Source organism: Heptranchias perlo, chromosome 7 (genome assembly GCF_035084215.1).
Source record: "Heptranchias perlo isolate sHepPer1 chromosome 7, sHepPer1.hap1, whole genome shotgun sequence".
Taxonomy (NCBI): Eukaryota; Metazoa; Chordata; class Chondrichthyes; order Hexanchiformes; family Hexanchidae; genus Heptranchias; species Heptranchias perlo.
This window is the reverse complement of record NC_090331.1, coordinates 29,952,094-29,978,052: the sequence shown is the minus strand read 5'-3', so window position 1 is coordinate 29,978,052 and position 25,959 is coordinate 29,952,094. Positions and strand designations below refer to the sequence as shown.

Here is a 25,959-nt window from a genome sequence, read left to right as displayed (position 1 = left end):
AAGTCTGGCATTTGAGTGCAGTAATGAGTAAGTTATATATTGACGGAGGCCTTCGGCTGTAAAAGGTCCCATGGCACTATTCAAAGAAGATCGGAGAGAACTCTCCTGGCCAATTTTCCTCCCTCAGTTAACAACATCAAAAACAGATTAACAGATCATTTATCTGATTTGTGTTTGTGGGACCTTGCTGTGCACAAATTGAATGATGTGTTTGCCGATGTGATATAAGTGACTGCACTTCAAAAAAGTAATTAATTAGTTGTGAAGCACATTAGGATATGCTAAGATGCTATGAAGATGTTTTTATTCTCTTTAGGCTAATATTCCTTGCTTGGCTAATTTCAGAAAAAACGTAGATCAGTAAACAAAGGTGCAGTGTAGATAGAAAGCATAAATGGCCTATTTGCCTATACTTAGCTACTCTGAGGATTCATGCAGCTGCAAAAATGGATTAACAAGCAGTAGCATCAAGTTAGGAAAAAATACTTTAAATTATTTGTTAATAGTCAATTATGAAATACTCATGCAGTGTTAGAGGGTTATTGCAAAGTTGGTATTTTGTTCTAAGTCAGACGTGGCATTAGTGAGTTCATGAATGGCAAGATTTTGATGTTTACCACAGCAGGTTTGACACTACATTTATGATTTGTTGTTAAACATAAAATTGTGATTCTACAGTTTTGTTAGTGTATCATTACTCTCAACCAAAATGCTCAATTCGCCCGTTGGCTACAGTTTTGAGGTTAAAATTCAAAACTGTTGGGTTAATAAGGTTGAGCCAGTTCTCCACTTTTGAAACTAAAGTTGTCAAATCTTGGCTTTGTTCTACAATAGTCATATTCTTTCTCCAGGAGTTCGTCCAATATTCTTTCAGGTGTTATTGATTCGAGTTAATTGGTTTTATTACATTTCCCTTTCGAATTATTCGGAGTTGCTTATAATTTATAGCTGGGTGCCAGAATATTCTACCTTCCTGGTATTATTTCGGGTAATGGATCCACATTGAAAATAAAAATAAAACTGAAGAGCTAGGAGTTTTAAAATGCCCCAGCTAGATTTAGCAGCAAGATGTCCCCCTAACTGTACTGGAAAGAAATGGATTTTATTTCTTTAGGTTAGATTCTGGGCTATGAATGATTAAATTGTTCTTGTGTTTTGCAAGTTTCTTTATTAAAATTGGCAGAATAATATTCGGGCAAGAAAACCTCAACCATAATGGGCTGGATTTTGCTGCGAGTGGCAAACAAATGGCACTAGCCGTTGGTTAGACTGACACTTGCCGTAGACTTTCTATGAGCTTTTGCACGGCAAGTTCCTGGAAATGAAAGATCTATTCAGCGCACCGCCCTCTATAGGGCATCTGGGACCTGAGTGAACGGGGCAAGTAGCTGGGTATCTCCTTAACCAATCAGATTGAAGCATCATTAATGAGCAGAGCAGAGACTGAACCAGAAAGTGTAAGTTGGAATAGTGTATTCAATGTCAAATCAGGTACAGAAAGTGAAATAAAGAGAGGGAAAGAAAGGTTGGATTAAGTGAGAGAGATAAGAGTCGGGAAAAAAAAGTTAAAAAAAAAAATTATTTTTTTATTTCCAACAATAAAAACTGAAGGATGAGACTCCACACTTGTAAAAGTTAATTTTCAGTGCTAGAGAGGTTGTTTGGCAGGATTAAGACTTACCACGTCATTCAAAGGGTGCTTACACTGGAATAAACAAGCCCTAACATTTTAGTTCTTGTCTATGAGGTAAGTAAAGGAACTTCACGCTGTTCAATACATTTGAATGATGAGTCAGCCGCTGCCATGACATTTTCGCGCAGCTTTTGGAGGAGCAGGGCGAGATGCCAGCAACGTCTGGATTTCCACGTTTAACTGCGCATGTGTGGTCGCCAGAAGTTGCTGGCCGATTTGCACATAAATAACAGTGATCGCTGTTAACCTCACCATTATTTTCACAGCAAAATCCAGCCCCGTGTATTTTAAACAATATTCTTTATGGCTGCTAAATTTATACACTGGCATAATAGCATATCAAATAGGATTCTCTTGACATGGAGACACTGGCAAACAATTTGACTCCCAATGCATTGATGGTTGCTTCATTTCTAATTTCATCATTAGTTACATTTTTGATGTAATGGGTCTGTAATTAGTAAATTGTTTGACAGAATCCAGGACTAGAATGAAGATGTCAGCTGATATGTGACCTAAGGCAATCTTCCTTGGTAATGAAGCCATATACTTTCATTATAGAATATATAGCCAAAGGTCATGCAGACTAATTATTCCCTGTGCCTGTTTGTGGTTAGAACAATTTGATAAAGCTACAAGATCCATACATGTATTAGATCTCTAATTCTTCATGATTATCCAACATGTCACATTAAGTTCATTTAATTTGATAAGAAATAACACATTTGTAATATACTGAGATATAGTATTACACATTGTTATGATTTATGGCAGATATTGTGACAAGAAGGTTAGTTCCAAATGGAGTGACATAATGGATGATATTCTTGTAACTTCTATTCTTGGAACAGCCCTCCTCCCCAGCCCAAAAAATCCTATGTCCAAGTGTGTGCTCTTCAGTGCACTGACTTTGGTCGACCGTGCACCCTCGCCCCCAGCCTCTGCTCCACCAGCAGTAGCAGAGTCTACTGCTATCTAGGCCTTATTCTTTGGAACTCCCTCCCAGAGCCCCTGCATCTTGTTACTTCTTTCTCCGCTTTTGAAAGCATCCTCAACCCTGTCTTTTTGACTGATTTTTGGTCACCTCTCCCAACTCTTTTACAACTGCTTGGTGACTATTTCTACTCAGTGCAAGCTGGGGGCATTTTCTCTGTTAACGGTGCTATATAAATGCGAGTTATGGTAATTAAAAACCAGGAGACCCATTGAAATGCCAGTCTCAATTGATATTTGTACTTGTGCTTCTTGAGTATGTGAGTTCAGTCAATGTTGTTGAGATCATCAGGTGAAGGAGGAAAAACTGCATCCTTTTCCACAAAAGTCAAATTCTCTTGGTGGATCTATCAGTAAGCAGCAAGGACTATGTATGTGGAGATAACTGCAAGTTGGACTGTCCCGACCGTTTAATGAGGAGAACACATTTCTTATGTGGAAAGAAAAATCAGGAAAGAAAATGGCATACAAAAAGAAATTGTGCACACTTGCTTATTGGTTTGTAATTTTATTTATCTGCTAACTGAATTTCAATCAGAGAATACAGATCGATTGTTTATGTACAAAAGTAAGTACTGATGAGGGAGGCCATTCAGCCAATCTATCTCATTCTTCTATCTTACCTTATTTTAATAGTTTGATTTAGCCATCTAAAATGATTGAAACATTGCAATCTGTGTTATTAAGTGTGTTTAGATAGTAAAATGATACATTTCTGTTTGTTTTATGAGAATAAAAACTATTAATGAGGTAAATTTAGATTCTGAATTTAAGCAGCATCTCATTTATTGGATGTTGACCTGTGCCCCACTGTACTTTTAAAAGCGACAATCCTCGAAACTCATAATCTATTCACATTATTTAATTAGAATCTTGTAATGGATTTTAAACCCTGCAGCAGAACAGCAAACTGTACAACCTTACTCCAACACTTAAGACACTTCAGCATGAGTCTTGATCATCATTAAAAGTATTCTGTGTTTTAATCAAGGCTCGGCTGAAATCCAATAGAAGCCTGTTGCCTGGAATGAATAAAGACATCAGATACTGAAATGATGAATTAATATTTTTTTTCCATCATGCAGGCTCCAGTTTCTGAATCAGCTGATTGTTCTCTTAGAAATAGTTTCCCAACTTCCACAGCCACCTTTGAGTTGTTTAGAGGATTAAACACAGCGCAGCTTAACTCCTTGTTTACTCAGTGCCCCTTGCAGCTTTCAAAAATGTTTCAGTTCTTAAATCCAGATGTATAATTTTTACCTGGTTTCTACAGGCAGACCTCGACAGGAGCTGATTCTGTGAAGATGACCTACTTAGGAACCAAGGAACTAGTGTGCTTGCTGTTCAAATAACAACGAACATTTTGTTTATGAGCTTCATGGTTTACAGGATTTAAACTTACCTGCATGGACAGGTGACACAATGCCCTACGTGGAGTTGGTTATTTCTCTGGATGTCTGATAAGACATTTTTTGGTGGAGTTTTGTAATCTTGGGCCAGGTGTGATGCTGTTGCTCAACATGTCTGACAGAATTCAGCATATCAAGGGTATGTTGTAGCTGTAGTGACATAAGAGAACAACCGTCATTAATGAGTCCAGGTGAATAACTCAAGCTATAACTGGTTGAATAACTAGCAATGAATTATGGTCAGCCTCATCAGATACACTTACGGTGTTCGTAGTGATAACTTCCCATCTCCAACTCAACACAAGCAGAAGTTCAAACCTTTCATTATGCATAGTAATCTGATTTTGTGTTCAGATGGGTAGGGAATTGCAAGCCAAACTGGAAAATATGCATTCTCACCTTATTCTTTCATACATGGGACCATGTCACAAAGCTAGTAATTTTAAATTGCTCTATGACAACTCTTAAAAAAAAAAAATCAAATATTGATAAGTTCTGAGTACAATCTTAATTGAGAAAGATTATCAAGGATTTAAATGCGTTTTAACATTAGTAATTGCTTTACTTGATTTAAATTATAACAGCTTGTCTGATCTCTCGATGAATAATCTTCCCTATAGTTGCAACAATACTCTACTCTCACCACTTGTCATTCTGTATTTTAAGCTCTTGGTAATATTGCTTCTCTGTTGTAAAATATGTGTATTTCCTCATCCTCTGAATCGGGTTCTGTTTTACTTCTCTTGATTTGTGAATGGATGATTATCTGCTCTGTCTCACATTTTGTTCCTGTATCTTTATTTTTTTTTCACTGTTTCTGTTATTCTTTTAACTTAGGCTGTGTGGTACTGCATCACAGATGGTAGGACATGGTTTTATGCCCAGGCTTCCCGATGTGAGGAGTTTCTGATTTTAGCTATGCTGACAGGGAGAGTTGCAGAGAGGAGGCAGGGTCCGTCCGCACTTGGTGTGAAGGGAAATCGGAGAAAATCATTTCAGCCATTATCGCACTCCCCAGCAACTGGTTTGAGAACAATAGTCTGGATTTTCCCATAGGTATTATTTGAAAAGGGTCCCAGCAGTAAAATAATTCTGCTTGGAAAATCTAGGCTCTTATTCCCAAAGGGTTAGGAGTAGGCTGCTTGAAAAAAATGCAGTAATGTCTAAGGGAACACTAAAGCTATATTTATACTGCTGTGGAATTTAAATGGATGTTGTTAAATTATAAAGGGGCACTGCTATCATGAAAAATTGTTTGGGGAGGAAGAAGAGCCATGTGTGACTTCAGACCTTCCAACTCATCCTTAATTCTGAATCGTCACCTGAATATTTTAATAAACATATACATCGATCTTGTGACTTAGTTCACTGAAATATTTTGTAAGAAAGATATTAAATGAAAGATTCTAAAACAGCCCCAACATTTCTGGCAAATTTGGCTGCATCTCATTCACTTTACCAGGGTCACCCCCCTCAACCCCACCCCTAGCCTTTTAGTTTTTGAAAAGCTCCTTTGCTGCGAGTGGTGTTGTGGTTGTTCATGCAGAAGGAAATTAGCTGGAGACTGTCTGGTGCCGAGAACAATAGGACTTGATGGTTTCTGTCATTGCCCACTCCCGACTCTGTTAATGGAGCTAAGAGACCCTTCAGGAAAGCAACTACTCTCCTTTTCTCCCAGGGAGTAAATTTCTGCACTTTTGAGTTTTCTCCGGCCTTTTGCTGCTTTGTCCTAAGATTGGCTTTTGTGCAGGCAGGAATTCCTGATTTATAGTGAAACAAGGAATTCCCACTTGCAGCACAGAATCTGGTCCTGGAATGTGGTACTCAAGCCACTCTTCACTGTATTCCAAAGATAAATGTAAGAAACCTACAGGCTCCAACAGGTCAAGCTGAAAACGGACAGGATGCCTTAAAGAAAGGAACCTGTGGCTACCACTGGCACAAACAAAAGAACAGGCTGAAGTTGACCATATCCAACAATGTAGCATCGACTTGAAGGGGGAAAAATTTGCAGGGGTGTGGGACTAATTGGATAACTCTTCCAAAGAGCCAGCACAGGCACGATGGGCTGAATGGCCTCCGTCTGTGCTGTATCGTTCTGTGATTTTACTAATAAAATGAATTCAGAGGGAACTTGGCTCTTCTCTGCAGTCTTTCAGCTCGTGAGCCCTGCCTGCACATTCTGAACTGAGTTCTCCTTTTAGTCCACTAGTTGCTGATATTCCTGCTGTAGTCCTGAGTCAGCAGTTGGGACAGAGCATATGGAAAAACCCACCTATGCTGGGAGGAACAGCAAACCTTTAAGAATAATATTTCCCCAGAAGCTGATCAGGAGAGTGTTTTGGAAGGGAGAACTGAGCAACCAGTGGCTGGAGGAGAATACTGCTGGGAGAAAGGGCTTTCTTAAAAGCTAGGATGCCACACTGCAGAGTTCTGGCTCAGTTTAACCACTGGCCCAGCTGATTTGATGCTGTGGAGAGCAAAAAGTGGATCGGGGTAATTTTGACTTTGATCTCTTCCGATTTCAAATCAGGAGAGGTGTATAACTTGCAGCTGAATCAATAGTGCCCATTTTACACTATCAGCCAAGTCAAAATTACTCCCAATGTGTTTGCATACAATCTGTACCTTGCAGCCTCAAGTATTTAGATTTTATTCAAGTTTAATCACTGTGGAATTGTGAGCCTGGACATTATTTTAATACCAACGGCCTGAAAATCCAGGTTGTGATATCTATCCATTCCAGTTAAGTACGGTGATGGATTTGAATTGTGTTGCACTGTTAAGAAATTGGAATCCAAACTATGGATTCAAAAGTTTGAAAACTTGTCCATCAAAATCTGAATTCTGATTCAGTCTCCAGGCTGGAATCCTGCCACCAGACTGTTTAGCAGTAGATCCATTTATGAGTGTGTATATCAATTTTATGAAATTAATGAGATAGAAAGCATCTCAGGGATAAGACTGCCTACAGCAACAGATGAAATAAATGGCGAGTAGCAAAAAGTATATTGTGTTTATTCTATATTGATATGTGATTAGGCAGTACAGTGCACTTCCTTTCTACCTCTTCTGTAAAATGTTTAACTAATACTGGTGTGCTAGCTTGGCTCAGTTGGTAGCACTCTTGCCTTTGGATCAAAAGCTTGTAGGTTCAAGCTCCACATCAGGACTTCAGTGCCGAAACTGGGTTAATATTCCAGGGCAGTACATTGTTGTTGTATTGACAGAAGTGCTGTTCTTTAAATGAGAGGGGCTAAATTGATCCATGTGGCGCCCATTTTGTAGGCGCTACGTGGACACCTAAGCCATGAAAATGGAGTCTGAGATGCACACAGGACGCCATCTTGGTAAAGGTGGTTGACCTAATGAACGCCAGAAGCATGTACAGTAGGGAGATTATGAGGTAAATCAGTGCACAAAACTGATTCGAAGCAGCCAACGGCATTTTCGAACTTCCCGCTCCAGCCAAAGCACTGTCCTAACCTCGCACAACTGAACAGGAGTTAAAAGGCATGAAGGATCCCCCACCAGCACTATTTAAAGGGAGCATGCAGGAGTTACAGGTTAGCTGTTAGATTATTTATTCTGGCTGCTGGTACAATTGTGGATGTTTGTGGAAGTTTCCCTATACTTGGAGAAGGTTGCTATGTTATATAGAGAGTGGTCTGGCTGGTCTTGCAGTACTGTTACTGGCATTTAAAATAGTGTGCTGACCAAAGTTGCTTCCAGACATGGATGGCCTGTTAGGGCTTCCTCTGGGAATTGAGCATGACTGGGAGCATGCAGAGAGGCCATGCAGTGCAGGACAAGCTGCAAGAAGAGGGAGGAGGAAGTGGAGGAAGAGGCGGGGAGATAACAATGTAGACAGGCCCTGTCTGACAGGGCTCTGCGTGATCAGATGATTAATGAGCGACACCAGTAACTTGAAAGACACCTCCCCATTCACTGACAGTCCCAAAATCTTTACCTTTCCTCTCCCACATGACCATCAAAATGCCTTCCTCATGATTACATGTTGCTTCACCCCTCAACTCATTGCAGAAATGAAAACCAATGCCAAATACAAATTCATAACAACATTTATAGATTTATATGTGAAATGATTCAAACAAACTGACACTTTTCACCCTTTTGTATTTCCTTAGTGCCTGTTGTTCGTGAGCCTTTACCTTTCCTACTGCTCCTACGAGGAGCATCCCCAGTGGCTGGAACATGGGTGGTGGAAGGCTGCTGACCTTCAAATGAGGAACGTGCAGATGGCCGTAGAGGACGACCTCAAGCAGATCTGGGCCAGGAGGGCCCGACTTCAGATTGCACCACCTCAGCCTGGGCTGCAGCAGTCTGGTATGGCTGGCTGACAGGCAACAGCAAGGGCACTGGTGGAGTGGCAGGGATGGGAGTAGGAATGCTGTCATCCTGAGGGATGACAGCAGGTTCATCTTCCATGGTGCCACTGCCACTCTCCTGGGGTGCCGCCTCAGCAATCCTGGTGATCTGCTGGAGAACAGATTGCTGGACTGCTGTGACGCCCTAGAAGCCCCTTTCAATTGTGGAACCCAAAGCCACGATAGCAGCAGTTTGAACTTCCAAATCATGGATGGCTGTGAGTGTAAGATCGACTGATGGTGTGTCTTCATCACCGCTGTCGTTTGTCTCTGTGCTAGTTCCAGTTCTTGGGTCCCCGAAGTGACAAAGGGACATAGGTTGAGTTGTGGTGTGGGGAGAGGAGAAAGTAAGACGGGTGTGCTTACACCATCTGCAGCACGCGAGTCAGAAAAGATTGTGAGATGAGGGAGACATGGGAAGCAAGGAGGAGGATCTGGTATACAGAGATCCTTATCATCAATACCTCCAGTAACGCCGGTGGCCACGGCCTCAGCGATGGTCTTTCCAATGATGGCCAGCACTGGCTCCTCCACGAGGGTGAGGACGTCAAGGGGTGCCTGTCCTCCTGCAGTTCTTTCTTGCTGCCTGATGTTGTGCGCCACCTTCTCCTCAAGTGTGTCTGTGAGTGTCCTGCAAGATGTTTGGGTGATGTGGCTGTTATGGTTGAACAGCTGCCAATATGTGTGACCTGAGAGTTGTGGGTGTGTGGCTTGCCAGAGTGGTAATGTGTGAGGGTGAGATGCAGCATGTGATTTGAAGGGTTGAGTTTGTTGGTAGGTGGGTGATGGGGGGTGTAGTGCATGGAGTAGTGGATGAGGCTAGTGGTGCAGTTGGTAGGATATGCCACTTGAAACTTGAACTTACTCACCTTGACCACTCATGTCAAATCATTGAACTTCTTCCTGCACTGCATCCATGTGTGTGGTGTGATGCTCCTGGCATTGACCTCATCCACCACAGCCTCTCACTGCCTTTTGAGCATATATCTGGAGGGCCTCCTGCTCCCCCTGCGGATATAGGGTGGCTCTCCGTCTGTCCACCTCTTGCACCAAGGCTCCTAGTGTGCTGTCTGAGAACTTTGGTGCATGCTCTCTCACTGGTGCAGCCATTCTTCAATATATTCCCACAGATTCACTTCCCAAAGCACTTCCAGCACTTTCTGCAGCCACAGTGCACCTCCCGTTTAAGAGGTGCAAAACTGCCTTTAGGTAGTGCTAGCCACTCCCCTTATTGGGGCCAACTGCTGGCGTATGCGGCCAATCAACAGCGCGGGTATCGCTCGTTGCATGCAGCTACCATTGAAATCATCAGGCAGCACAAATGTTACGTGCTGCCTGCATCACAACCAACGGCCACGGGTTAATCGTGCACTGCAGATCCCAGTGCTCATTTTTGGGGGTTAACCAAATTAACCCCCAAAATGTTAAACTGAGGTGATGCCAACACTGTTCAAGTCGATGGTAAAGATCCCAAGGCACTACTTGAAGGAGTAGACATTACTCAAAAGTGTCCTAGCCAACATTCCCCCCTCAAAACAGAGTAACTGATCACTCATCTTGTTGCTATTTGTGGGATGTTGCTGGTGCTGTGCTTGTGTGCATAACAACAATCAGTGTACTCCAAGAAGGAAGTGATAAGGGATAATATAGAGGGCACTTTTTGTCCTTTTTAACACTGGGCATGGATTCTTCTTTTTGCAGCTGGTCTCAGTTTGATAATTAAACTATTATAACCTCCCTGCTCTTATATTCTATGCCTCGGCTAATAAAGAAAAGTATCCCGTAATGCCTTCTTAACCACCTTATCGATCTGTCCTGCTACTTTCAGGGATCTGTGGACATGCACTCCAAGGTCCCTCACTTCCTCTACACCTCTCAGAATCCTCCCATTTGTTGCGTATTCCCTTGCTTTGTTTGCCCTCCCCAAATGGTATTACTTCATATTTCTCTGGATTGAATTCCATTTGCCACTTTTCTGCCCACCTGACCAGTCCATTGATATCTTCCTGCAGTCTACACCTTTCCTCCTCGCTATCAACCACACGGCCAATTTTTGCATCATCTACAAACTTCTTAATCATGCCCCCTACATTTAAGTCCAAATCATTAATATATACCACAAAAAGCAAGGGACCTAGTACTGAGCCCTGCGGAACCACACTGGAAACATCCTTCCAATCACAAAAACATCCGTTGACCATTATCCTTTGCTTCCTGCCACTGAGCCAATTTTGGAACCAACTTGCCACTCTCCCTTGGATCCCATGGGCTTGTATTTTTTGACCAGTCTGCCATTTGGGACTTTGTCAAAAGCCTTGCTAAAATCCATGTAGACTACATCAAATGCGCTATCCTCATCGACCCTCCTTGTTACCTCCTCAATAAATTCAATCAAATTAGTCAGACACGACCCTTCCCTTAACAAATCCATGTTGACTGTCCTTGATTACTCTGTCTTTCCAAGTGATGGTTTATCCTGTCCCTCAGAATTGATTCCAATAATTTGCCCACCACCAATGTTAGACTGACTGGCCTGTAATTACTCTGTCTATCCCTCGTTCCCTTTTTAAACAACGGTACAACGTTAGCAGTCCTCCAATCCTTCGGCACCACGCCTGTATCCATTGAGGATTGGAAAATGATGCTCAGAACCTCCGCTATTTCCTCCCTTGCTTCTTTTAACAGTCTGGGTTACATTTCATCTGGGTCTGTGATTTATTTACTTTCAAAGATGCTAATCCCCTTAATACTTCCTCTCTCACTGTTTATCCCATCCAATATTTTACACTCCTCTTTAACTACAATGTCTGCATCGTCCCTCTCTTTCGTGAAGTCAGATGCAAAGTATTCATTAAGAACCATACCAACATCTTCCACCTCCACGCATAGGTTACCTTTTTGGTCTCTAATAGGCCCTACTCTTTCCTTGGTTATCCTCTTGCTCTTAATATTTTAAAAAACATCTTCGGATTTTCCTTGATTTTACTTGCCAATATTTTTTCATATTCTCTCTTTGCTTTCCTAATTTCCTTTTTAATTTCACCCCTGCACTTCCTATGCTCCTCTAGGCTTACTGTATTATTGAGTTCTCGGTGTCTGACATAAGCTTTCCTTTTCTGCCTTATCTTACCCTGTGTGCTCCTTAACATCCAGGGGGCTCTAGAATTGGCAGTCCCACCCTTTTTCTTTGTGGGAACATGTTTACTCTGAACCCCTTGAATTTCCCTTGAATGCCTCCCACTGCTCTGACATTGATTTACCTTTAAGTAACTGTTTCCAGTCCATTTTTGCTAAATCACTTCTCAGCTTAGTAAAATTGGCCTTTCCCCAATTGAGAACTTTAACTCCTGTTCTATCTTTGTCCTTTTTCATAACTATGCTAAAACTAACTGAATTATGATCACTACCACCAAAATGCTCTCCTACTGCTCCTCCTACTTGCCCAGCATCATTTCCTAAAACTAAATCCAGATCTGCCCCCTCTCTTGTTGGGCTTGCTACGTACTGGCTAAAAAAGTTCTCCTGAATGCAATATAAGAATTTTGTGCCCTCTGTGCCCTTCATACTGTTTGCATCCCAGTTAATATTAGGGTAGTTGAAATCCCCTATTACTGCCCTATTGTTTTTGCACTTCTCAGAAATTTGCTTACATATGCTTACAGGTCCCACCTCCCCCAGAACCAGTCCCAAAGCCCCAGGAATCTAAAGCCCTCCTTCCTGCACCATCTCTCCAGCCATGCATTTATCTGCTCTATCTTCCTATTTCTATACTCGCTAGCCTGTGGCACTGGGAGTAGAATACTGGTTAGAGAGCGAGATGCACTCAAGGGACTCCTGCACTACCTGCCTGGTCCTCCTTGTCTGTCTGGCGGTCACCCAGTCCCTCTCTGCCTGCACTGTCTTAAGCTGCGGGGTGACCACCTCCTGAAACGTGCTATCCACATAGCTCTCGACCTCGCGGATGCACTATAGTGACGCCAGCTGCTGCTCAAGCTCCAAAACCTGAAGCTCAAGCTCCTCCAGCTGACAACACTTCCTGCACCTGTGGTTGTCCAGGACACGGGAAGCATCCTGGAGTTCCCACATGGCACAGGACCTGAGCTGCCCTGCCATGCCTTGATTTAGTAGATTAACTAAACTTAACTGAAAATAAACTAAAGACTTAAAAAAACAAAAACATTCACCAGAAAAAGAAACACTCACCAGCTACCAGCTGATCAGCTCCTTCTCTTCTGCTGACATCACTTTTGATTTTCTTACCTCTCTCCCTGAAGCCCCTCGCTCTTTATCTGATCCGATGCTCTGCCCCGGCCTCCATCCAGGTCCACTCACCTTAGCTCAGGTGCTCCGATTGAGGCCTACTCCCAGCCCCTTGGTCTTTATTTGATCTGACACTCCGCCCCAATCTCCAACCAGTTCCGCTCACCTGACCTGAGGTGCTCTGATTAAATGTTATTAAACATTTTCTACAGTAATTATTATTCTTGTATATTAGAATATTATGTTAAGGGGGTTGGAATTCATAAGTGAGGAAGTGATGGTACAGTTGGTCAGACCTATCTGGAATACTGTGTTCAGTTTTGGGCACCAAACCTCAGGAAAGATGTACTGACTTTGGAAGGGGTACAGCACAGATTCAATAGAATGAACTTATAGGGGTAAATTATGAGGACAAGTTGCATAAACCTAGGTTGTATTTCCTTGAGTTTAGAAGGTTGAGGGGTGATCTAAAAGAGGTACTTAAACTGACTAAGGGATTCGATAGGGTTGATAAAGAGAGATTACTTCCTCTGGTGCGAAAATCCAGAACAGGAGGGCATTTTAAAATTAGAGCCAGGCCAATTAGAAGTGAAATCAGGCAGCACTTTTTCACACAAAAGGTAGTGAAAATCTGGAAATCTCTCCCACAAAAAGGCTGTGGATGCTGGGTCAGTTGCAAATTTCAAGACTAGATTAATAGATTTTGTTAGGTAAGAATATCAAGGTACATGAAACAGAGACGGGTAAATACAGATCAGCCATGATCGAATTGAATGGCGGAACAGAATCTAGGAGCAGAATGGCCTACTCCTGTTCCTATATTTCTGTGCCAAACTATCAAAAATAACATTGACTTCAGAAGGGTGAGCAGCATCATGTTAACTTAAGGGTTTTCCTTTTTGTGTTTTGCAGGTGAGGTAACATTAGATGAGCTGTGTGGGGAGCCCTATCTTCCCAGTCGTGTTGTCTGCGAGGTGCCCTGTCCTACTGACTGTGTTGTCAATGAATGGTCTGAGTGGTCAGTTTGCTCTCGCTCATGTTCCAGCAAAAACGCAGAGGGCAGGCAAAGCAGAACCAGATCCATTATAGCATTAGCTGGAGAAGGTAAGAGTGTCTTGTATTAGGAACATTAGCAACTTTGTAAGAGTGCCTCTTACTATGAATGTCATCCCGTTATAATTGTGGCATTAAAGGTGCATTGTCACTCTATTGTGGAGGACAGTAAGATCAGTAAATGTGGTAATAACTTAAAATAACCTAAGCTGCTTTTAATATTGACAGTAGCCAATATAATGGTGACTGTGATTTTTATATAGGAAGCATCTATCTGAAGATAATACTGTTTAAACAAGCTGTATATAAAATTGAAACAATTTAGACAGATTTATGGTCTGCTATCATTTTCTGTAGTGCGAATGGACTGCACATTTACTTTCAGGAGTTTATTGTAAAATAGAAATGCCTGAATACAATACTTTCTTAATAATGAATAACATAGCGTGGTGTAAACTATCACTGATAGCATGTGCCAGTTAAATTCTGATACCCACAATGTGACTAACTTGAAAATCATGGTCAACAATGTGTGTAACACTGAGCATCACTGTGTTTAACACTGAACATTTGAATATAGACGACCAATATGTGGCAAGGACTTATAGTTCTATCGTGTCCCTCCAGTGAAAGAGCATCTCAAAGTTCTTTAAAAGGCAGGGAAGTGAAAAAAAACATGAGCCTCAAATTGCAGTGATAATTTGTTATCTGACCATCTCATATTATTTCAGTTCCATGTCAGTCTTCAATGCACATACCCACATGAAATTTATTAATATATATCTCTGATAATTTTCTGTGGTGAGATGTGTAATCAATCGATAGTTATGTAACTTTTTTCTCCATTTCCCTCTTGCTTTTTATTTGAATGTTCTGAATTGGAGGTAGATTTTATGGATGCATCCATGGTATGGCTTCAGCTGCTATTCTGCTTTATTTCTGTTTTATTCAGCCTTTCTGGTTCATCAGTAACCTGTGTCACTGATCCCTGTAACTATAAAATATAAAAAACAATTGGGTTGGAACAAATTGCAACCAGGAGCCTCAGCTGAAATTATAAACCATCAGAACGAACATAATCTGAACCTGCAATTCCGTCACAGCTCATAACTCTCTCTAACTTGACTCTTGGTTGATATAGTGGTTAGGCTATTTTTGTACTTGCAAGTAATTACAATACTGTAACATCTGGTATGGCTCTGGAGCCTGCCATTGTTTGCAATTATCTGCAGTGCTAGTCTTTTGAAGACAACAGTAGTCGTTATGTTATGTGATTGGATGAGGAATTATATGATTAAAAAAACATAGGGCACAATTATGCCACAGGGCAGGAAAGGGGCAATAACAGGAAAAAAGTGTTAGTATATTACCAGAAAATAATAGATTGAATTATGATGAATATACAGTATTATGAATTCAGCCCACACATTGAGGATTTTGCATTTAAGAGTTTGCTTGGTTGAAGAATTCTGTACAATAATTCAGTATGAATGAACTTCTGGAAGTGATGGTGCATGTATTGGGTTTGGAAATAAAATCCTTTATGACTGAGAAGAATAAATCATAGGGAAAAAATTCTTCCTAGTTGTTTCTGCTTAAGATTCAAAAAAACAATGATAAATGAGAGAACTAACAAAATTAAACTCAGTCTCCACCAATGGCTCAGCTGGCTAAGGCGGTAAGTAGCTGAGCCATACAGATCAGAACAGCCCCATTGTGTGGTGTTAGTTGATCTCAGCCAGGATGGTGCCATGGGTGTTATAGGCACTTCCCACCCTCGGGTTGGGGAAGAGAAAAATCGTCCAGGCTTTTCTTGCACATGATTAGTATCGAGCTGCTGGAAGTGAATATTGGGAAGGACAAATTGGGCTTCAGTCTGATTCTTCCCACCTGCTGACTCACTTCTTGGGTTCATACATGAAGAGTGACCACTTGGCCGATGTAGCTGTGGATGTTGGTTGGACACCTACCGTGGTAACCAGGATTGCCTTCCTAACTGCTGCTTGCAAACAGAATTCTGTAACCTGTGCATTTCTGCAGGTTTTGAACAAGCAAAAATAAGTTAATCTGAAACGCTAGCACATAACCTTTCACATGAGCAGACTGCTTACTGAATTTGAACCATCACAATTTAACATTCTGCTGGGCTGACATATACATGGTTGTATTTTCCTTTTGCCGTTGTGAAGAGAAAATGAGAGAAGGCGACAGATTTTCTGCTGGCACCACCCGCAGTACATCATCCATCACCCACAAAGACGCTGCTTTTTTTCTTGGAGACAAAATATCAGCACTTGCTTTCCTGCTTGGTCCAACATATTTTTGTCATAGGACAATTGTTCTGACTGCATGAGTGGTTTTCTTATAGTGAGGCACCCTATCCTAATAAGTCTTTTGAGTGTGAGGGTGGTGTTATCATGCTATCCTAGCAAGCTACTTAGCACAATATCATGTTTTCAAAAATAGCTAGCAAGAGTTCGTTGCAGTAACAATAGTGCTTTTTAAAGATTTTTTTTGTGCCTGGTTATTCATCAAAATGAAGGACAATAGTTGGGGTGAAGCATTTTCTACCTTGTAGCAGCAATGAGATCCAGAGTTAATTCTGAATCTATGTCATGCCTACCGAGAACAGATAGAGGACAGTGTACTGGTTGAAATGCTTTACTGAGTTTATTTCACAAGTGTGAAAAAATCATAATTTACAAGCAGCACAGTGGCAAGTATCTTTCAATGACTGAAATAAAACATAGAACATACCAATACCAGTGCAATGTTCTATCGATTATACATCCATTACTGTTTAAATGTGAAGAAAAGATAGATTTTGAAACATAAAGCAAGATAAGAAAAGCTTTATGTTTTCACCTTATTCCCTAAATTGTTTTACTGTCGCTCTTTCCTCCTTTAAAAACCTCTTTGAAACCTACATATTTAACAATGACATTGGCCACCTCCATAACTCTTTTCCCACCACCACTAGGGTATCCATTTTTTTCATATCTGAAGCATTTTGGGACCTTTATCACAGTAAAGGAGCTGAATAAATGCAAGTTGTTCTTTCCTTTTTGCTTTTCCTATGGCATGAGCATTACTGACTGAAAGGCTGGGCACATGACCTGCTTCCCGGCCTCTGCCATTTCCATTCTAGCAATTCACCATGTAGAGATTCTTGGGTGTGAAACTATGTCCAAAAGGCTTCCACAACACACTTTAAAGCTCCAGTGCAATACAAACACCTTGCGCAATGTGCTTTTACTTTTTTTAATTAATTTTTTTTGCCACGTGTTAGGATAAGGGGTATCTGTCATTGCTTGAAAATGGAACTTTCATTTTGGACACGCAGTAGTCGCATCAGATTTTCCCAGGTCAGGAATATTATGGTCAAATGCTCAGAAAGCTCCCTCTCTTCTGCTCAAATGTGCATGAACTCCAACCTCATTAGAATGCCCCTGTTCACCAGTGGGCATTTTCCCTTTTCTAACACTAACTGTATTGCAGCCATTTGGAGTGAGGCAGTTGCTTTGGTACCAATTTTCTCTGTAGGGCAGGCACGGTATTGTGCTGTGTGCCCCTGCCAATTTAAGGTCATGTGTAATATTTGTAATAGCAGCAGTGCAGCTTGTATAAGGGACTCGATTATATCTTTGTATGTGTTATAACAGTCTTATTTTCACTGGTGTGAACGTCAGAAGTTGTGACTGGAAATAGAAACACTACATGTGTAATAAAAGTCACGAAGAACAGAAGGACAAATTTCCCCCTCTAATTGATCGGATTTATGTTTCTTAAAAGCTGGGACATGTGAGGTCAGTTCGTAGGACTTGAAACCTGTTAATGGATAGTTAAACCACATAACTGTTATTGGGCTACTAAACACACACTTGTATCCTGTTAATGAGCCATTGAACCACACACCTACAACTTGTTAATGGAGTTATCATTCCACCCAATTGCAACTTGTTGGGCTATTTAACTTAAATTACAACATTTGTAACTTAATTACACATGTAATTTGTTGGGGGTGTTTAAATATATCTACATGTAATTTGTTAATGGTCTTTTTTAAATATACGCCTATAACTTGCTGGGGTATTTAAGTGTTCATCCATAATTTGCTGAGGGATTAAAATATCCGTAATCCATTAATGGTCCATTTAAATGTATATCTGTATGTCGCTGATAGCCTACATAAATGCACACCTTTCAACTGCTGATGGGGTACTATGAAGTTTTTATTTCACAGGATGATTCTGGGAAATCTGGTGTCTTGCGTGTTCTATTAGTAGACGTGTATAAAAGGAAAATAGCAAACAAACCAATTAGACATGGTAGTAACTAATATTTATGAGGAAATCAACATAAATACAAGTACAACAAATCTTTATAAATGTTGTGCTTTCAAAATTGTATTCCTCATGAATTGTTTTGTGGAACAACATGTTCATATTTATTACTTTGCAACATAATTGGCTGATCATATTCATAAATGCAGTAAACCACAGCCTTGACGTTCAGACTTCACTTTTTAAAACAATTAAGTTAAAGGTGCCTTTGTATCCTAGGTGGAAAACCATGTCCTACTAGCCGAGCTTTGCAAGAATGGCGATCTTGTAATGAGCATGGCTGCGTGGTGTTTTATTGGGATATATCACCATGGGGTCCTTGCATTGAAGACACATCGGTGATGGCCCTCAATGCTACTATCAGCTGGAATGGTGAGGCCACCTGTTCTGTTGGCATGCAGATTCGACAGGTCCTTTGCGTGAAGAGCAAAGTTAGACATGTTACTCCCAAAAGGTATTAGTGTTTCCTTTTTAGAATAAGGATTAAGGTAAAGTAATAGTAATAAAGCAACAAGCAATAATTGCTGCATGTCCTTGTCTGTTGTTTAGATTCACTCTGTGTGTAATAGTAATGTGTGGGGAACTCACTGAATATGCTGTTTGAGAAGGCTGTTATGGCTCCACAACAATGTTTTCATATCATTTACTCACTCATCCTCTTCCTGTCTGGTATAAGTTAAGGCCTCAGTCAGATTCCTCTTTCTAGCTTGATCCTGTGTGATGACTTGTGTTTCTGTCCACTTTGACCAGCCCATTTTGTTTCCTGCTGTTAGCGCCCCAAACAGAACAGAGAGGCCTGAGGACTGAACTAAATTGTTCCTTGGGCTACATCATTAGATTTCAGGTGAGTTGTGAGCACCAATCTGGCGCTTTGATACAGCTTGCCTGTCGGAGTCTAACAAATTTCAGCCGTCCCCTTCTGACTCCACTAAAAAGAAAATTTAGTAAAGTTTTCGGGCCCTTTTTTGAGTGGCCTCCAGTGGTACCTTTAAGAACCACTGGTTAGCAGCTGAAGACCCAGAAATACAAGCTCTGACTAGTCTAAATGAATTTAGGAGCCCGGGTCAGAAATGGGTGCAGGAGTCCCATTTCAGCATTGAAATGAGGCCTGCGTTCTGTCCCGAAAGATTGGGTGCAGACCTCTCCCCTGCTAAATTGTTTATCATAAAACGGGCACAGTGATGTTGAATTTAGACCCCCGAAGGTCTACTCTTAAGCACCCTTTCAGCACATTAAATAAATAGGTGCTTCAGTCGTATAATGCACTGTTTTTGGAAAGAACATGAGTTTGCAGCTCAGGTTCTTCATAAAGTCAGTTCCTGATCTCGGCTGAACTTGTTGGAAGAGTTTAGACATAAGATGCTTTAACATGGAGAAGAAAAGAAAATCAGAAAATTATGTCAACCTTTGCTATCTTCATGTCCCAGTTACACACAGCATTGATTGAGAAGAGGGAACGCGTTACTTGCCTTCCCGGCTGATCATGGAAAGGAATACAGTATGAGATAATCTGAAGAAAGGGAGAAAAAGTAAAACATTGTCGTGATCTCAAATAAATTGGACTAGAGAAAAGCTGCACTGAGATCTGATAGAATGCTCTCTGTCTCATTTATTCTTTCCCTGTGGCCTTTGCTATGAATCTTTGTCACTAGTAATTGCTGCTTCTCTGAAATGCAGTCCCTGTTTAGAGGCACAATCTCTGTGTTCTACTGCTCTTCAATTTCTACTGGCTTCTTTCCTACACTATTACTGCTCATCTGCCATAGATACTCAAATATACCATTTCTATGACAGCTTTCTTATAAAAATGTCACGTGTGTTGTTTAATGGTGGATTTTGTGGGGTTTTTTTGGGTTCGTCAGCACCACAACCCAGCGTGCTTTTAAAGGCTATCACGTTGTGTCTGTCACAAAGGCTGTTCTAACTGGATTGACAAAAATTCATTTCAGTCAATGAGATTCCCCACATTGGTGATTCCTTAAGATTTACTGATAGAATAATGAAGTTTTAAAGAATAGAAGGCATGTTTTTTAAAGTTCTCTTGGCCTGAAACCTCCTCAAATGCAGAAAGATTCCCCAATTATGAAACAGACATCAGACTAACGAATGAAAAAGTATGGTAAAGTTCCCGCTGGACAATAAGATATTTCATCTTAGCATTTAGACGGTGAGGCTATGAAAAATGGCAGCTCTGACCAGGAGGCTGATTGGAGGCTAAGTGATTTTTTTTGTGTGTTTATTTAACATTAAAATAACAAAAAAGAAATGACGATGCTGCTAGTTCTGTTTTGAAAACTCCAGGATGAATCCTTCTCAGAGTATTGCCCTGGTATATTTTATTTAAAAATTGTAATGTAAACATGCGTACGGCTTTATCCAAGTATAGGCACTAACAAGGTTATTTATGTATACTTTTTAATCAAGCCAATAGAAATGCATTGAATAAATTCAGTGATGTTTACCAGTTAATGAAGAAGGTTAAATTCTCTTTCCACGTGAAGGGTGCGCTGAAAGATAAGCGTAATATATTTTAAGTTCAACCCATAAAACTTTTACTTCTGTGACACATAAAGCAGAAGCAGCTTCTTTGACATGTAAAGAGGCGAAACAAAGATCAGCACAATGACAGGCTAATAATGACACAGTAGCGCTAATGGACAGCACATTAAAATGTCAAGGCCAATCTTTTAATCATGCTGATGACTTTTCCATATGCAGGCATCAGGAATAATAATTACAATGTACAATGCTAATGAGGTACCAAGGTTCAGCTTTCAGATCCTTGTCATTCCCTTCTATAAAGATAAAATATTAATGCTTCTAAATGCAGCTAAATGTTGTCAAGACTTTGTATTTAATTACATTAATTTAAAATAATTGATGTCAATAAAAGAACACAGCTTTGTTTAAGTCTGACTTCTGAGTGAGAACAATATCTAGTTGAAAGTCTAAATAAAAAGGACTACAATGAGAATAAACTTCTGCTGGAAAAGTATACATTTATTTTGAGATTGAAGAAAAAAATTATGATTATTGTTCCACAGATCATGTTGAGAACTGATACAGAGAACTAGATTCCATAAATCCTTCTATGTACATATCAAAACTATTTTCTGATGATATTTTCATGTTTGGGCTCTCCTGATGGCTCACTGGGCTAGTGTGTCACCCTGTGAAGCAGTGAAGGTTTCAGGTTAGCTCGCTGGTCTGCTAAATCAGATAACTTCAACTAGGATTGGGTGAGGGAGCTACAACTGAGTTCAGTGTTTGCAAATTAGGCAAGGGAAAAATATCAAACTTTTGCTCAATGCTGACACTCCATCTCCTTAGTTCTACTCTCAGAAAAGTACTCGAAATTCAGCAGAGAGGACATTCATATCATCAGTCTGGACATAATTTGAATCAAGGTCCCAGTGGTAAAAGGCCCTTGTCTACCCACTGTGCCACCCAGTCTCTGCTCCTGATGAGCAAAATATTCAGATAAAAAAGTTAATGTTTTGAAACTGGTAACTGCCAAAAGCAGAAATGGTTATTTCTCCAGAAGCAATACTGCTTAACTTGATGAGCAAAATGATTGATAGGAAAACATCTTTTTTCTAGCAATAACAAAACATAGGAACATTGTTGTTTAGTAAAATGTTTTGTAAGACATAACCAGGTTTTTACGTAGAAAATTGTGCAGTGTCGTGACCGGCAATACAGTTATATCACATCACTGAGCGTGTGTCCCAGAATGTTTTATGTTTAACATTCAATGCAAATTTTTATCAGCAGCCAACATCTTGGATGAAACACATTCTAAAAACCTGATAAACTAACTGTCCAGGAACTTAACCTACCTAAAAAAAAATCTATTCATCCTTGAAAAGTTATATTTGTGAAGTTTATTGCTTCTGTTACATCTGCTCTTTGCAACAACAAGTCTTGATTCTTCCTCTTTCCCAACATTTCCAGGTGTCCTGAAAGTACCAGGCCTGAAACTGTTCGGCCATGCCTATTGCCATGTAAAAAGGATTGCATTGTCACCCCTTTCAGTGAATGGACATCTTGCCCTACCATGTGTCAGCAAGGTAATTCCTTTGAGAAATTATACTTAGTAGTGATAAATATTGGATCAAACCCATTAAAACTCATGAATGGAAGGACATTTTGTGTTTCTGGGAAAGAATCTTCTCCCCCCCCACCCCCCCAGGTCACATGAGTCTTCTGAAATTACATTCTGTAAAAGCATAGTGCTGAATAATATAGAAAACATAAAGAAACTGTATAAAGAACCAGAATATATCTTTATTAGCACACTATGATAGAAATATCATCTATAATGGGTATTGATTTTTATTTTCTGGTTTGCGTTTTCAAAAACATGCTTCAATACTTCACAAACCTAGAAGTCAATTGTTTGCCAAATAACAATTCACTGTCTCCAAGGTATAAACAAAGGTAATACAACAGAATATGGACAGGTCTGTGATTTGACTGGAGCCCATATAAGCTGATGGACAATGCTAATCCATCCTGTCATTTTTTGTTACCCAAGACTCCTGTCTTCGCTGAATTAAAAACTGTGTCACTGACAAGCTCATTTAACATCCTTCTTCTATAGTGCATTAAAAAAGGTCCTTCAGTAATCTTGTAGGTTTTGCCTTGAAAGGGGTTTGAAAGCTTGAACATCAGATGATAATTATAGTAGAAAACTTAACTTAAATGAACTCGTGGTACTGAGAAATATCGACTTTCTGCTTCGCTCTGCAAGTTTTCTCTTGAAGTGAACCTCTACGAAACTTGGGGCAGTTGTTACTTGGATGTCTCTTCGTAAAGTAATATCGACAAGTTGAGAGACCTATTTTTAAGCTCACCTTCTGTAGAATGAAGTGGAATCACTCCACTCAATTCCACTTCAACTCTGCTGAAGTTACATTGCCAAAGAGCTTGCATTCAAAGTATTGATCAGCACAGGTCCACAGAAGTGATCGCACTGCAATCTTGTAACACCTCCTCATAGATGTCAAAACTTATCTGTATTGACTGTGAATTTGATGTTACAGTACTCTATGTTGAGCCTGATGTACATTTCCTTGCAGGCAATGCAAGTTTGAACTCCAGAAAGCTACTGATGTATGTTACAGAGATTACTGCCAAGGCAAAGTGCAGTGAATAGAAGTATGGGTATGATGAGTTATAACAAGCACGGTAGCAAAGTGGTTATGTTACTGGGCTAGTATTCCAGAGGGTTGGACAAATAATTCAGAGAATAGGAGTTCAAATCCCACCATGGGCAGTTTGAGAATTTGAATTCAGTTTTTAAAAAAAATCTGTAAATAAAAAGCTGGTACCAGTAACAGAATCCGTGAAGCTGTTGAATTGCCATAAAAACTCAATTGGTTCATTCATGTCCTTTAGGGAAGGAAACCAGTCTGGCCTATATGTCACTCCAGTCCCACACCAACATGGTTGTCCCTTAACTGCCCTCTGAAGTGGCCCAGCAAGCCACTCAGTTGTGTCAAATCGTTAGAAAGGAAAATAAGAATAAAACCAGACAGACCACTCGGTCGCACAAACTGGTCAAACAACAGCCTGGCATAGTGATACCCACAGAATCGTACCTATCAGCCAGTGTCCTAGAATACTCCATCGCCATCCCTGGGTTTGTCCTGTCCCATGGGCAGGAGAGACCCACCAGAGGCAGTGGTATAAAGTCAGGGAGTCCTCAACATTGACTCCGGATCCCATAATGTCTCATGCCTTCAGGCCAAACATGGGCAAGGAAACCTCCTGCTGATTACCACTTACTGCCCTCCCTCAGCTGATGAATCAGTCCTCCTCCATATTGAACACCACTTGGAGGAAGTACTAAGGGTAGCAAAGGCACAGAATGTATTCTGGGGGATTTCAATGTCCATCCATAAGAGTGGTTCAGTAGTACTACCACTGGCCGAGCTGGCCAAGTCCTGAAGTCATAGCTGCCAGACTGGGCTTGCGGCAGGTGGTGAGGGAACAAACGTGAGGAAATAACCTACTTGACCTTGTCCTCACCAATCTACCTGTTGCAGGTGATGATTGGTAGGAGTGACAACCACACAGTCATTGTGGAGACCAGTCCCATCTTCACACTGAGGATACCCTCCATCGTGTTTAGCACTACCATTGTGCTAAGTGAGATAGATTAACCACAGATCTAGCAGTTTAAAAACTTGACATCCGTGAGGTGGTGTCAGCCATCACCAGCAGCAAAATTATATGCCACCAAAATCTGTAACCTGATAGCCCGGCATAGCTCTTACCCTTCCATCACCATCAAGCCAGGTGGCCAACCGTTGTTCAATGAGGAGTGTAGAAGAGCATGCGGGAGCAGCACCAGGCATACCTGAAAATGAGGTCCCAACCTGGTGAAGCTACAAAGCAGGACTAAATGCATTCTAAGCAGCAAAAACAGCATGCTATAGTCAGAGATAAGCCATTCCACAACCAATGGATCAGGTTAAAGGTCTGCAACCCTGCCATATCCAGTCGTGAATAGTAGTGCAGAATTCAGCAACTAATGGGAGGTTCCATGAACATTCTTATCCTCAACAATGGGGGAGCCTACGAACATACAAATTAAGAGCAGGAGTAGGCCATTCGGCCCCTCGAGCCTGCTCTGCCATTTGATAAGATCATGGCTGATCTGATTTTGATCTCAGCCATACTTTCCCGTCTACCTACTTGTAGCCTTTGACTCCCTTGTTGATCAGGAATCTATCTAACTCAGCCTTAAAAATATTCAATGACCCTGCCTCCACCGCTCTCTGGGGAAGGGAGTTCCACAGACTCATGACCCTCTGAGAGAAAAAATTTCTCCTCATCTCCGTCTTAAATGGGAGACCCCTTATTTTTAAACTGTGGCCCCTAGTTCTAGTCTCTCCCACAAGGGGAAACATCCCCTCAGCACCTACCCCTTCAAGTCCCCTCAGGATCTTATATGTTTCAATAAGATCACCTCTCATTCTTCTAAATTCCAGTGTATACAGGCCCAACTTGTCCAATCTTTCCTCGTAAGATAACCCCCTCATCCCAGGAATCAGTCGAGTGAACTTTCTCTGAACCGCCTCGAAAGCAATTAGGTCCTTTCTTCAATAAGGAGACCAAAACCTGAGGAGATCTAGCATGTGAGTTTCAAAACACAAAGCTTAAGCATTTGCAACCATCTTCAGCCAGAGATGCCAAGTGGATGAATCTTCTCTGCCTCTTTCTGAGGGCTCCACCATCACGGATGTCATTCTTCAGCCAATTCAATTTACTCCACATGACATCAAGAAATGGTTGAGTGCATTGTACACAGCAAAGGCTATGAGCCCCGACAACATCCTGGCTGTGGAAGATCTGTGCTCCAGAACTAACTACGCCCCTTGCTAAGCGGCACCAGTACAGCTACAACACCGCCATCCACCCGACAATATGGAAAATTGCCTAGGTATATCCTGTCCAAAAAAAGCAGCATTAATACAATCTGGCCAATTACTGCCCCATCAGCCTATTCCCAATCATCAGCAAAGTGATGGAAGGTACCATCAACAGTTCTATCTAGCGACACTTACTCACTAATAACCTGCTAATTAATGCTCATTTTGGGTTCTGCCGGGGCCACTCGGCTCCAGACCTCATTGCAGCTTTGGTTCAAACATGGACATGAGCTGAATTCCAACGGTGAGGTGAGAGTGATTGCTCTTGGTATCAAGGCAGTATTTGACCGAGTGTGGCATCATGGAGCCCTAGTAAAACTGGTCAATGGATATCAGGGGGAAGAATTGCTGGAATCATACCTGGCACAGAGGAAGAAGGTT

General features: G+C 41.0%; 1 protein-coding gene across 5 annotated transcripts in view; it reads left to right on the top strand.

Moving 5' to 3' along the window:
- The window catches only part of thsd7ba (thrombospondin, type I, domain containing 7Ba), a 646,137-nt gene that overhangs the window by 367,395 nt on the left and 252,783 nt on the right, over positions 1 to 25,959 (top strand). For all 5 annotated transcript variants that reach the window (XM_067987207.1, XM_067987208.1, XM_067987209.1 and 2 more), the window contains exons 8-10: positions 13,656 to 13,847; positions 18,359 to 18,593; positions 22,094 to 22,209. In XM_067987207.1, the coding sequence (XP_067843308.1) occupies positions 13,656 to 13,847; positions 18,359 to 18,593; positions 22,094 to 22,209 (543 nt within the window). The remainder of the gene's footprint in view (positions 1 to 13,655; positions 13,848 to 18,358; positions 18,594 to 22,093; positions 22,210 to 25,959) is intronic.